General features: G+C 39.3%; 1 protein-coding gene across 2 annotated transcripts; it reads left to right on the top strand.

The window, feature by feature from the left end:
• The first annotated feature begins 535 nt into the window (after positions 1-535).
• On the top strand, positions 536-10,665 carry LOC143340656 (fatty-acid amide hydrolase 2-A-like). Of its 2 annotated transcripts, none has more exons than XM_076762867.1 (10): positions 536-813; positions 7,733-7,905; positions 8,188-8,407; positions 8,817-9,034; positions 9,129-9,240; positions 9,333-9,631; positions 9,747-9,845; positions 9,906-10,073; positions 10,146-10,328; positions 10,387-10,663. In XM_076762867.1, the coding sequence occupies exons 2-10, from the start codon at positions 7,738-7,740 to the stop codon at positions 10,477-10,479; spliced, it is 1,560 nt and encodes a 519-aa protein (XP_076618982.1). In that variant the 5' UTR covers positions 536-813; positions 7,733-7,737; the 3' UTR covers positions 10,480-10,663. The 2 variants fall into 2 exon arrangements, with proteins under 2 accessions (XP_076618982.1, XP_076618983.1); XM_076762868.1 differs by lacking the exon at positions 536-813 and adding an exon at positions 4,618-5,022 and having other exon boundaries at positions 10,387-10,665.
• The last annotated feature ends 372 nt before the right edge of the window (positions 10,666-11,037 follow it).

Here is an 11,037-nt window from a genome sequence, read left to right as displayed (position 1 = left end):
TTGTCTTTAACGGATACAGGTTTCGACGTGTAAAAAGCGTTGACGCAAGAACCGTGAGGCTATTTACATTAAAAATTCGAACACTCGAGCGATTGAAACATTCGACAAATAGAAACGTTCTATCGGGCCTCCTCCTTGTTGCTTCTAAAACAAACGTTTTTCTCTCCCGGTCGGGAATTTCGCGAAGTTGTATAGCCGATATTTTAAGTTTGTCTACTTTCGAGATACGTTCTAAATTCAATCGCGATCCCTCCAGTCGTCTTCCCGCGACGCGGTGGTAAACAGACAGACAGACACAAATAAGTTTTATTTATAATTCTGCTTGGACATCGAGCGAAGGTGTGAGGATGATGGATAGGTGTTCCATGTAGTCCAAATAAAGCATCGCAAGCTTTTTTTATAAATGAAATGGTCTTTTATTGTTATTTGAATGTCGGTTATTAAAGTGAAAAATATTTGTTAAATATTTAAATGGTTTGTAAGTAAAGGTAAATCCACCCTTCTGCTTAGAGTCGTCGTGTTCTTTGTGGCAAACCTCGCGGTGATCGTGAAATGGTCACGCTTTCCACAATTCCCTGTCAGTGGGTTCTCAGATTCCGTGGAAGAAGGAAGTCGAATGAATACTCGGACGGGCCAAGAAGATATTATCGGTGATCGTTCGGTCGTGATAACTTGGATGCGCGAATAAAGAAATCTAATCGGGCGAAAGTACATATCGCCTTTGCTTGTGGGAACAGTGTTTGGAAATCTCGTCGGGAAACCCGAAGCGGTCCAACTTCATATATTCGTATAAGGAAAAGAGAAAAGCACGAGGTACGATCGAATACGTCCATAGATTTCCTACGGAAAATTGTTAAACCTTCGAATATGAAAAAGATTTATTTCTTAGTTTTTTACACGAGAGTCAATATCGAGCTTCTACTCTATCGTATAGAAGCAATTTTAGCTATACACGTAGTCCTAATCTGGTTATGATTTAATTTCTCTAGAAAACATTAGTATTTGTAAAAATGAATTGTAATATTTGAGAAAACCAAGCCTATATATCACGTATACCGAGAGTCTAAATCGGAAATAATAAGAAACCACGATGTTCAAAATATTTGTGAATTTAAACGCAACTCTACAGCATAGTGAAATGCACGCATGCACTCTTAAACGTCGATTCATTCGGATAGAAAATGTTATTAAGAATATGCGTAGTATCAGATAACCAACTCGAATACTATCCCACGCAATTGCATGCGTGTATTTTCAAATTCGTCGATTTTATTGAAAAGTTTCCTACGAACAAATCGGATTCTTTCTTTTCTACTTGTTTTTTTTTTCACCCATCATCTACGGAAAGTTATTTCGTTTCCATATTTCTCGACCGACAAAATGCATTCTTCCATTCGATGAAAATTTCATTCGAACGAACATCCGGAGGTCAAGTAAATCGAATCGGTCGTTTCGAAAACAACAGAAACTTGAATAAGCGAGCAACAATTATTCTTTTACGTAACGATACGCGACAGAGAGTGAAACACGTTCGAGGAATCGACAATAGGATAGAATATAAATATGAATAGAAAAATTGTTGAGTTTGTTTGTTTAGAAAAGAAATATGTATCAACTTTCGATAGTTTCACAACGAACGATTTTAGATCCAACATTAGGGTAATAATCGTTAGCTATCGTTTCCTCGCATTGTTTAACCATAGAATTTTTCCAACGTCAACTATTTAGTTTATTAATGTGTTCCTAACAAATGAGTTCCTACTCGTTAAAGTAAATAAATAAATAACTTTATTTCGTAATGGAATTATGCCATTCTTGTTGCTGAACAAGCAAATAGTGGCGTTATTGAAACAGGAAGTCGATCTTATTGTGGCAAGGTTAATCTCTCGACCGATACGAAGCACGCATTTCTTACCGATTACAGACATTTTCTTTCAAATTATTATGTATATTTAGTGTACGTGATAACTAAAAGGCTGGTTGCTCGATCCAATTAAATGGGTACACGTATTCTCAATAGCATTCTCTATCGGATGACGATGCGTGAATGTCCTGTCTCGTAACAATTAACGATCGTCGATCATCGATGCACGAACTGGCAATAGACCTACAGCGTTCTCGAAAGAACGCCCCTTTGCATTTCGATTTCACAAATCGTGATAAGAAACTCAAACGAGAGCGATAAAAGCAAGTTAAGGAGTTTAAACGAACCAAATGTAGGTCAAGTAATGTACCAAGGCTCCTCGCAAGCTTCCGAAACATTAAATTAATACATATACGTAAACGATACGTAGGTCAAAGAAACGTAGAAATTAGGGATATGTGTTGCAATGTCAAGAGGTGATGTTCGCGGTGTCTTCTGACAGGAATAGGCCTATTTCTATTTAATATAACAATAGAGTATTCGGTGTTTTAGATCACCTATAAATGCTTCGCTATTAACGCCAAAGGCCCAAACTTGTCCAGAAACAGTCCTATTTCTATCAGAACACCCCGCTAACCTCCCTCTTTGACACTGCAACACATATTCTTAGTTTCCACGTTTCATTGAGCAAATGCATGGTTTCACATCACGTCAAACGTAATACACATATAATACACATGAAACTATATGTATGTACGTCAGTCTAATTAATAAACACTCTCTAAAGCTTATTATTATTGTAATAACTGCAGTAATGTCGACATAAGTGATTGCAATATTGCCCACTTAATTGTCCGTCTAGCTTGCCCCTCACTCTATGGGCGGACGTTTAAATGGGTAGTACCCTACCTAATTCACTGTATATCTATATATATTAAGACGACATCTACCACAAAACGCCCAAGTTTGTCGAAAAATAATTCATTTTTTGCGCACTAGATGGGGCACCAATCATTTACGATCGAAAATTAATGTTAATTTATTTATTAATGCAACAATACAGTCCTTAGTAATATAGATCACTTATAAATGCTTCACAATTAACGTCACAGGTCCAAACTTATCCAGAAACAGTCCTATTCCTGTCAGAACACACCATTAACCAAAGCTTGACACTCCAACACATATTCCTAGATTCTACGTTTCTTTGAGCAAATACACGGTTTCAAGTGTAGCACACATTAACTTGAGACTTTCTATACGTCAGTTTAATTAATAAACACTGTCTAATTATTCCTGAAGACACCGGTAACCTGTGCTAAAAACTGCAACACATATTTCTAGTCTCTACGTTTCTTTCGGTACCTACACGTTAACTTGAGACTATATGCACGTCAGTCTAATTAATAAACAATGTTTTAAGCTTATTATTATTGCAATAACTGCAGTAATGACGACATAAGTGATTGCATTATTGCCCACTTAATTGTCCGTCTAGCTTATCCCTTACTCTATGAGCGGACGTTTAAATGGGCAGTATTCTACCTAATTCACTGTATATCTATATATATCAAAGCGACATCTACCACAAAACGCCCAAGTTTGTCGAGAAATAATTCATTTTTTGCACACTAGATGGTGTCCCAATTATTTACGATCGAAAACTAATGTTAATTTATTTATTAATACAACAATAAAGTAGTGAGTAATTTAGATCACTTGTAAATGCTTCACAATTAACGCCAAAGACCCAAACTTATCGAGAAACAGTTATATTCCTGTCAGAAGGCATCGCTAAACCAAGACACAGGTTAACAGTGTCTTTTGACAAGAATGAGACTGTTTGTGGACAAGTTTGGGCCTCTGGCATTAATTGTGGAGCATTTACAAGTGATCTAAATTACTGAGTACTCCATTATTGTATTAATAAATAAATTAACATTAGTTTTCGATCGTAAATGATTGGTGTCCCATCTAGTGTGTAAAAAGTAAATTATTTCTCGACAAACTTGGGCGTTTTATGGTAGATGTCGCTTTGATATATATAGATATACAGTGAATTAGGTAGAATACTGCCCATTTAAACGTCCGCCCATAGAGTGAGGGACAAGCTAGACGGACAATTAAGTGGGCAATAGTGCAATCACTTATGTCGTCATTACTGCAGTTATTGCAATAATAATAAGCTTTAAACATTGTTTATTAATTAGACTGACGTGCATATAGTCTCAAGTTAACGTGTAGGTACTGAAAGAAACGTAGAGACTAGAAATATGTGTTGCAGTTTCAAGCACAGGTTACCGGTGTCTCCAGGAATAATTAGACAGTGTTTATTAATTAAACTGACGCATATGCAGTCTCAAATTAATGTGTGTTACTCTTGAAACCGTCTATTTGCTCAAAGAAACGTAGAATCTAGGAATATGTGTTGGAGTGTCAAGCTTTGGTTAGTGGTGTGTTCTGACAGGAATAGGACTGTTTCTGGATAAGTTTGGACCTGTGACGTTAATTGTGAAGCATTTATAAGTGATCTATATTACTAAGGACTGTATTGTTGCATTAATAAATAAATTAAAATTAATTTTCGTACGTAAATGATTGGTGTCCCATCTAGTGTGCAAAAAATGAATTATTTCTCGACAAACTTGGGCGTTTTGTGGTAGATGTCGTCTTGATATATATAGATATACAGTGAATTAGGTAGAATACTGCCCATTTAAACGTCCGCCCATAGAGTGAGGGGCAAGCTAGACGGACAATTAAGTGGGCAATAATGCAATCACTTATGTGGATATTACTGTAGTTATTGCAATAATAATAAGCTTAAAACATTGTTTATTAATTAGACTGATGTGCATATAGCCTCAAGTTAACGTGTAGGTACTGAAAGAAACGTAGAGACTAGAAATATGTGTTGCAGTTTCAAGCATAGGTTACTGGTGTCTTCAGGAATAATTAGACAGTGTTTATTAATTAAACTGACGCATATGCAGTCTCAAATTAATGTGTGTTACTCTTGAAACCGTCTATTTGCTCAAAGAAACGTAGAATCTAGGAATATGTGTTGGAGTGTCAAGCTTTGGTTAGTGGTGTGTTCTGACAGGAATAGGACTGTTTCTGGATAAGTTTGGACCTGTGGCGTTAATTGTGAAACATTTGTAAGTGATCTAAATTAACGAATACTTTATTCTTGTATTAATAAATAAATTAACATTAATTTTCGATCGTAAATGATTGGTGCTCCATCTAGTGCGCAAAAAATGAATTATTTCTCGACAAACTTGGGCGTTTTGTGGTAGATGTCGTCTTGATATATATAGATATACAGTGAATTAGGTAGGGAACTACCCATTTAAACGTCCGCCCATAGAGTGAGGGGCAAGCTAGACGGACAATTAAGTGGGCAATAGTGCAATCACTATTAAGTAGTGCCCACTTAAATGTCCGCGCAATCCCCATCAGTGGCCCGTTACAGAGATGCGTGAAGTGCACCGAAGGCATTGTCGACAAAGGCAAATTAACATATGCCCTCTTTCTTCGAAGCTACTCGAAGTAATTTCGACCGTCTCGTGGGAGTCGAGAGAGAAAGGCTCACACTTCCCTTCTCGCTCTTGAACAACGGGTCTCCACTGGCCTCTGCTGACCGCTGCTGACCACTTCTGTTACTTGTGACGACATATAACGATTACGACTGGCTACTGTTAGCCTCTCCCAGCCTCTGCTGGCCTCTGCTGACCACCGCTTATATTTCCGACAACGTATAACGATTACTACTGAACGCTGCCTGCCTCCGCTGGACTCTGCTGACCGCTACTGACCACTCCTGATACTTCCAACAATGTATAACGATTACAACTTGCTACTGCCTGCCCCTGCTGGACTCTACTTGCCTCTGCATGTCTCTGCTGGCCTCCGTTGGCCTCTGCTCACCGCTGCTGACCACTGCTGACCACCGCTTATATTTCTGGCAACGTACAACGATTACTACTGGCTACTGCCACCCTCTGCTGACCTCTGCCAGCATCTCCCGACCTAAGCTGACCTCTGCCAACACCTCCCGACATTAGCTGACCATCGCTGACCACTGCTGACCGTTGCTGACAACTTGTCACATGATGTAATGTAATATAATATGTTTATATGTATTAAAGTTTTGTATAATGTAATTCTATGGCAATAAATGATATAATTTCAAAGTATTCTATGTGTTTTCATCATTTTTTACCGTCCTTTTCCTCTCGAAATCATTCTCTTACCTATAAGATGCGTACCACCTTCTTCGCAACTTCACCAGCATTTTAGAAATCATCCGGGAACTTTGGAAATCCGAATTTGACCTTGACCTTGGCCCAGTTTCGAAAGTGGGCCAAGGCCATTCGAATCTCAGAAAAATTTCGGGCGCTTTGGAAATCCGGATGGCCTTGACCCAATTTCGAAAGTGGGTCAAGGCCATCGAATCTCAGAAAAATTTCGGGCGCTTTGAGAATCCGGATTTGGCCTTGACCCAATTTCGAAAGTGGGTCAAGGCCATTCGAAATTTTAGAAATCTTCTGGCCGACTCGGGAATCCGGATGGCCTTGACCCAATTTCGAAAGTAGGTCAAGGCCATTCGAAATTTTAGAAATCTTCTGGCCGACTTGGGAATCCGGATGGCCTTGACCCAATTTCGAAAGTGGGTCAAGGCCATTCGAAATTTTAGAAATCTTCTGACCGACTTGGGAATCGGGATTTGGCCTTGACCCAGTTTCGAAAGTGGGTCAAGGCCATTCAAAATTTTAGAAATCTTCTGGCCGACTCGGGAATCCGGATGGCCTTGACCCAGTTTCGAAAGTGGGTCAAGGCCATTCGAAATTTTAGAAAAATTCCGGGCGCTTTGGGAATCGGGATTTGGCCTTGACCCAGTTTCGAAAGTGGGTCAAGGTCATCGGCATTTCAGAAAACGCTCCGGGCACTTTGGAATTCCAGTTTTAAGTAGAGAAACGGTTTCTTATAACTAAGGGAATAATGGGGAGAGGAAAAGAAAGGTAAAAGTGACGAGAACACATAGAATTCTTTGCAATTATATTATTTATTGCCATAGATTTACGTTATACAAAGCTTTAATACATATACATCATGTCAGGAGTTGTCAACAAAGGTCAGCAGTGGTCAACAGGGGCCAGCAGAGGTGTGCAGAGGCAAGCAGAGACCAGCATACGTTATACGTTGTCAGAAATATTAGCTGTGGTCAGCAGTGGCCAGTGGAGTCCAACGGAGACCAGCAGGGGCAAGCAGTAGCAAGTTGTAATCGTTATACGTTGTCGGAAGTAACAGGAGTGGTCAGCAGCGGTCAACAGAGGCCAGCGGAGGCAGGCAGAAGTCAGTAGTAATCGTTATACGTTGTCAGAAATATAAGCGGTGGTCAGCAGGGGCCAGCAGGGGCCAGCAGGGGCCAGCAGAGTCCAGCAGGGGCAAGCAGTAGCAAGTTGTAATCGTTATACGTTGTCGGAAGTAACAGGAGTGGTCAGCAGCGGTCAACAGAGGCCAGCGGAGGCAGGCAGAAGTCAGTAGTAATCGTGATATGTTGTCGGAAATATAAGCTGTGGTCAGCAGAAGCCAGCAGAGGCTGGCAGTAGTCGGTAGTAATGGTCATACGTTGCCAGATATATCAGAAGTGATATCTGAAATAATATACATATGTATGGTCATACATAGGAATAATAATAAAAAAAAAGAAATTTCTTTCTTTTCAATAATTAAAATATGATCAGGGAGTTTTAAAGCGTGTATTTCCGTAAAAAAATTTCACAAAATTTTCTTTTCATTATGGATCCAATATCCATCTATTAGAGTACCTTCTTAAAAGAATTATTCTTCTTTTCGCAATAGGAAAGATGATTTTGGTAAACTTGCTGAGTCTGCTTCTGCACGCGTTGTACTTTATTCTCCGTCCTTTCTTCAAGCTCGTTCACATCAGGAGACGACCGAACATACCACCGATTAGGAATCCTCTGTTAAAAGTTAGCGCAAGCACGTTAGCCAACAAGATTAGAAACGGAGAAGTGAGTACACATTTACCATTAATCGTTTCATTAATGCATCCTTGTACAAGAAAATTTCTATTTTATTACATGCGAGCATGGTAAAAATCTTAGTTTATACCGAACCCTAGATTATCCAACTTTCTGTCTTATTTGTAAGACTATATATTTATTGTCTTATTTCTATTCCCTACTAAAAATTCAATAAGTTTTTGCAAGATTTCTTACTTAAGCGTATGCTGAGTCGAGGTATCTCGAGTTGAGTTTTGTGACAAACGACTTGTGTTCTTTCTCTGTGAAAAGCTTTCCAGCCAGACTGCGGTGGAAGCATACATCGATCGTATTAAGGAAGTGAATCCTTTCGTGAACGCTGTAGTAGAGGACAGATTCGAGGCGGCTATAAACGATGCAAAAATTTGCGACGAGATGCTAAAGACGGGCCAAGTTACCGCCATTATTTTAGAAAAAGAGAAACCACTTTTCGGAGTGCCAATCACCATCAAGGAAAGCTGTTCCGTTGCAGGTGAGACGCTTCCATTGATTAACATCAAGTATGTAGTTAACGAAAGTACAAAATATAATATAATATAAACTTTCACCTCTTGAAATTCATCGAAACTGTAACAATATAACGATCTAGCTAAAGATTAAATTCTAATTGCTATATGCCCGGTAATTGGATCTCTTGCGTGACACCCTTAACATAGAGAGCCAAGTACGACGCTGCCCTCCACTACTATCAAACTAAAAGTTTTAGATTGTCTTACACATTGACAAAAATATGTATGTATATTTGGTAAAAAAAACTCACGATACAAGTACAATATGTATGTCACTCGTACAATTTCTTTCTTAATTTTTCTCCGTAGGTATTACAAGCCGTTTCATTCAAGTTTAACGAGTAATTGAAAAAGAATTTTATTTTAAATCAGGAATGAGTTTAACGGGTGGCAACTTGAAGAGGAAAGGAGTGAAAGCCTCGGAAGATGGATCGGTAGTAGAAATTGTAAAAAACGCTGGAGCTATACCCCTATGCGTTTCCAATACCTCTGAACTGTGCTCAGGATTACATGCATCGAATTTCATTGTCGGGTCGACTAAGAATCCATACGACACGAGGAAATCACCAGGAGGATCGTCGGGCGGAGAGGTAACAATTCCGACCGAAATAAATTTCATTTTCCATAAAATTTTATGACTTTCAATTAATAAAGTTCAAAGTTAATTATTTCTGTTTGTTTTAGGGCGCGTTACTCGGCGCAGGGGCTTCTATAGTTGGAATTGGTTCGGATTTCATCGGTTCCATAAGAATACCGAGCCTATTCAATGGCATTTTTGGTCATAAACCTACCCCCGGTATGAGCAAAATTCTTAAAAGAAGAATTCTTTCTGAAGCGCGTAATCATTTCGTTTTAACAACGTGGATTTTTATGGCTGTTTGTTCACAGGCATTGTTCCCATCAGGGGACACTTTCCAATGTCGAAAGATCCCGCGTTCCAAAGAATGTTGGTGCTCGGCCCGATGGCGCGATACGCGGAAGATCTTCATTTGGTTGTCAAGATATTGAGCTCCAAGTGCGAGAAACCGTTACATCTGGACGAGCCAGTGGACGTGAAAAGTCTCAGGGTCTTTTACCTGGAAAATTTCAACAGTTTTTGCGGTACAAAATCAACTACGTCGGACATAAGACGAACGATTAAAGAAGCGACACGTTACCTCGCAGAGAACGGTGCATGCGTCCAACACGTAATACTTTTATAGAAAAATCAGTAAATTTCATTAGAGTCCATTTGCTGGAAAAGGATTCGGCTGATCTTTTCACTTCCGCAGTTTCCATACTCGAGGCACGAATCTGTTTCAGTTGTCGCAGGACTGGGTACACGACGTATTCGTATTCCTGATGTCTTTTTGTGGCAATCTCGAGTTCCCTGAGGAATGTTTCGACAATGAAAACCCCGAGGTAACGATCAATTTTAAAACATTCTTGTGCACAATAAATATTATAAATACACCTCCGCAGGAAAAGAAGAGTGCGATGCTTGGACTTGTAAAGGTCATGTTCGGTTTGTCGGATTGTACGTTCGATCTCGCCCTTATTAGACTACTAAGCGACATGCACGGATTCGTTCCAGTTTCGAGGATAGAACACTATAAAACGCTTAGAGAAGGCATTCGTTCGAAACTTAACGTACGAGAAGACATTTAATTCGATAGACAAGCTCGCGTTGCGTTTAGTGAATTTTCACGAGTGCATTTACAGAATCTGCTGGGTAGCGATGGAGTATTCGTGTGCCCCACGTTTCCCCAACCGACCACTTATCCAGGGTTGATTCCTTTTAGAATCGACTGCACCATTTATTGTGCATTCGGTAATATGATGGACTTACCATCAACGCATGTCCCGATGGGATTGAATAACGACGGCCTACCGATTGGATTTCAGGTAACTGTCCAATTAAATAATATTATTAATTATTAAACTGACGAAAATTGTATTTCAGGTGATGGCTGCATCTTATCAGGACCGTCTTTGTTTATCCGTCGCTAGACAATTAGAAAAAGCCTTTGGAGGCTGGGTTCCACCTCTTAGCTGAATACTAACTTTATCGATACTCATACTTTCTACTTCATCTTCGCCACAGGAAAGGAACGTTAATAAAAAGTAAAGTTTGTCCAGCGTGAGGATTTTCTACCAGTAGAGACTGCGAACCGAGTTATTTAAACGAAAATAGCATGGACCACGCGTTTAAAAATACATATAGTTTTATGTTGTACGTTTATTTGTACCCGCAAAGGCATGCTTATGCAACCTGTGTATAGTTAAGTACATTCTATAAAATAAAAAGAACGAGTTTAAAAATGCATTTCTATCGTTGTCATTTCGAAACCGATATTACTTTTTAGACAACCCTCGCAGAAATAAATCTTCCCACCAACACGCATTTCTCGACGCACAATTATTATTTATTAATAATATTCGCGAGTCAGTGGAGGGCGGAACGTCCAACAACACAGATGACGTAAGAAAATATCGGTCGAATATTTATCATCAGTCATCCAAGACAGTTCGATCGGATCGGTAGTTGAGATTGTGGCGAATCGTATCGATTTAACTACGATTACGAAACAAATTCTACTTTTTTATACAGTTC

The sequence above is a fragment of the Colletes latitarsis genome, chromosome 3 (assembly GCF_051014445.1).
Source record: "Colletes latitarsis isolate SP2378_abdomen chromosome 3, iyColLati1, whole genome shotgun sequence".
Classification (NCBI taxonomy): domain Eukaryota; kingdom Metazoa; phylum Arthropoda; class Insecta; order Hymenoptera; family Colletidae; genus Colletes; species Colletes latitarsis.
The sequence above is the reverse complement of the archived record's forward strand: the minus strand, read 5'-3'. Positions and strand labels throughout refer to the sequence as shown.

Bases quoted from the DNA above. Each gene is read 5' to 3' on its own strand.
- LOC143340656 (XM_076762868.1), top strand. From the start codon at position 7,738: ATGATTTTGGTAAACTTGCTGAGTCTGCTTCTGCACGCGTTGTACTTT. The intron at 9,846-9,905 runs GTAACGATCAAT...ACACCTCCGCAG, and splicing joins TCGACAATGAAAACCCCGAG to GAAAAGAAGAGTGCGATGCT. The intron at 10,329-10,386 runs GTAACTGTCCAA...ATTGTATTTCAG, and splicing joins GCCTACCGATTGGATTTCAG to GTGATGGCTGCATCTTATCA.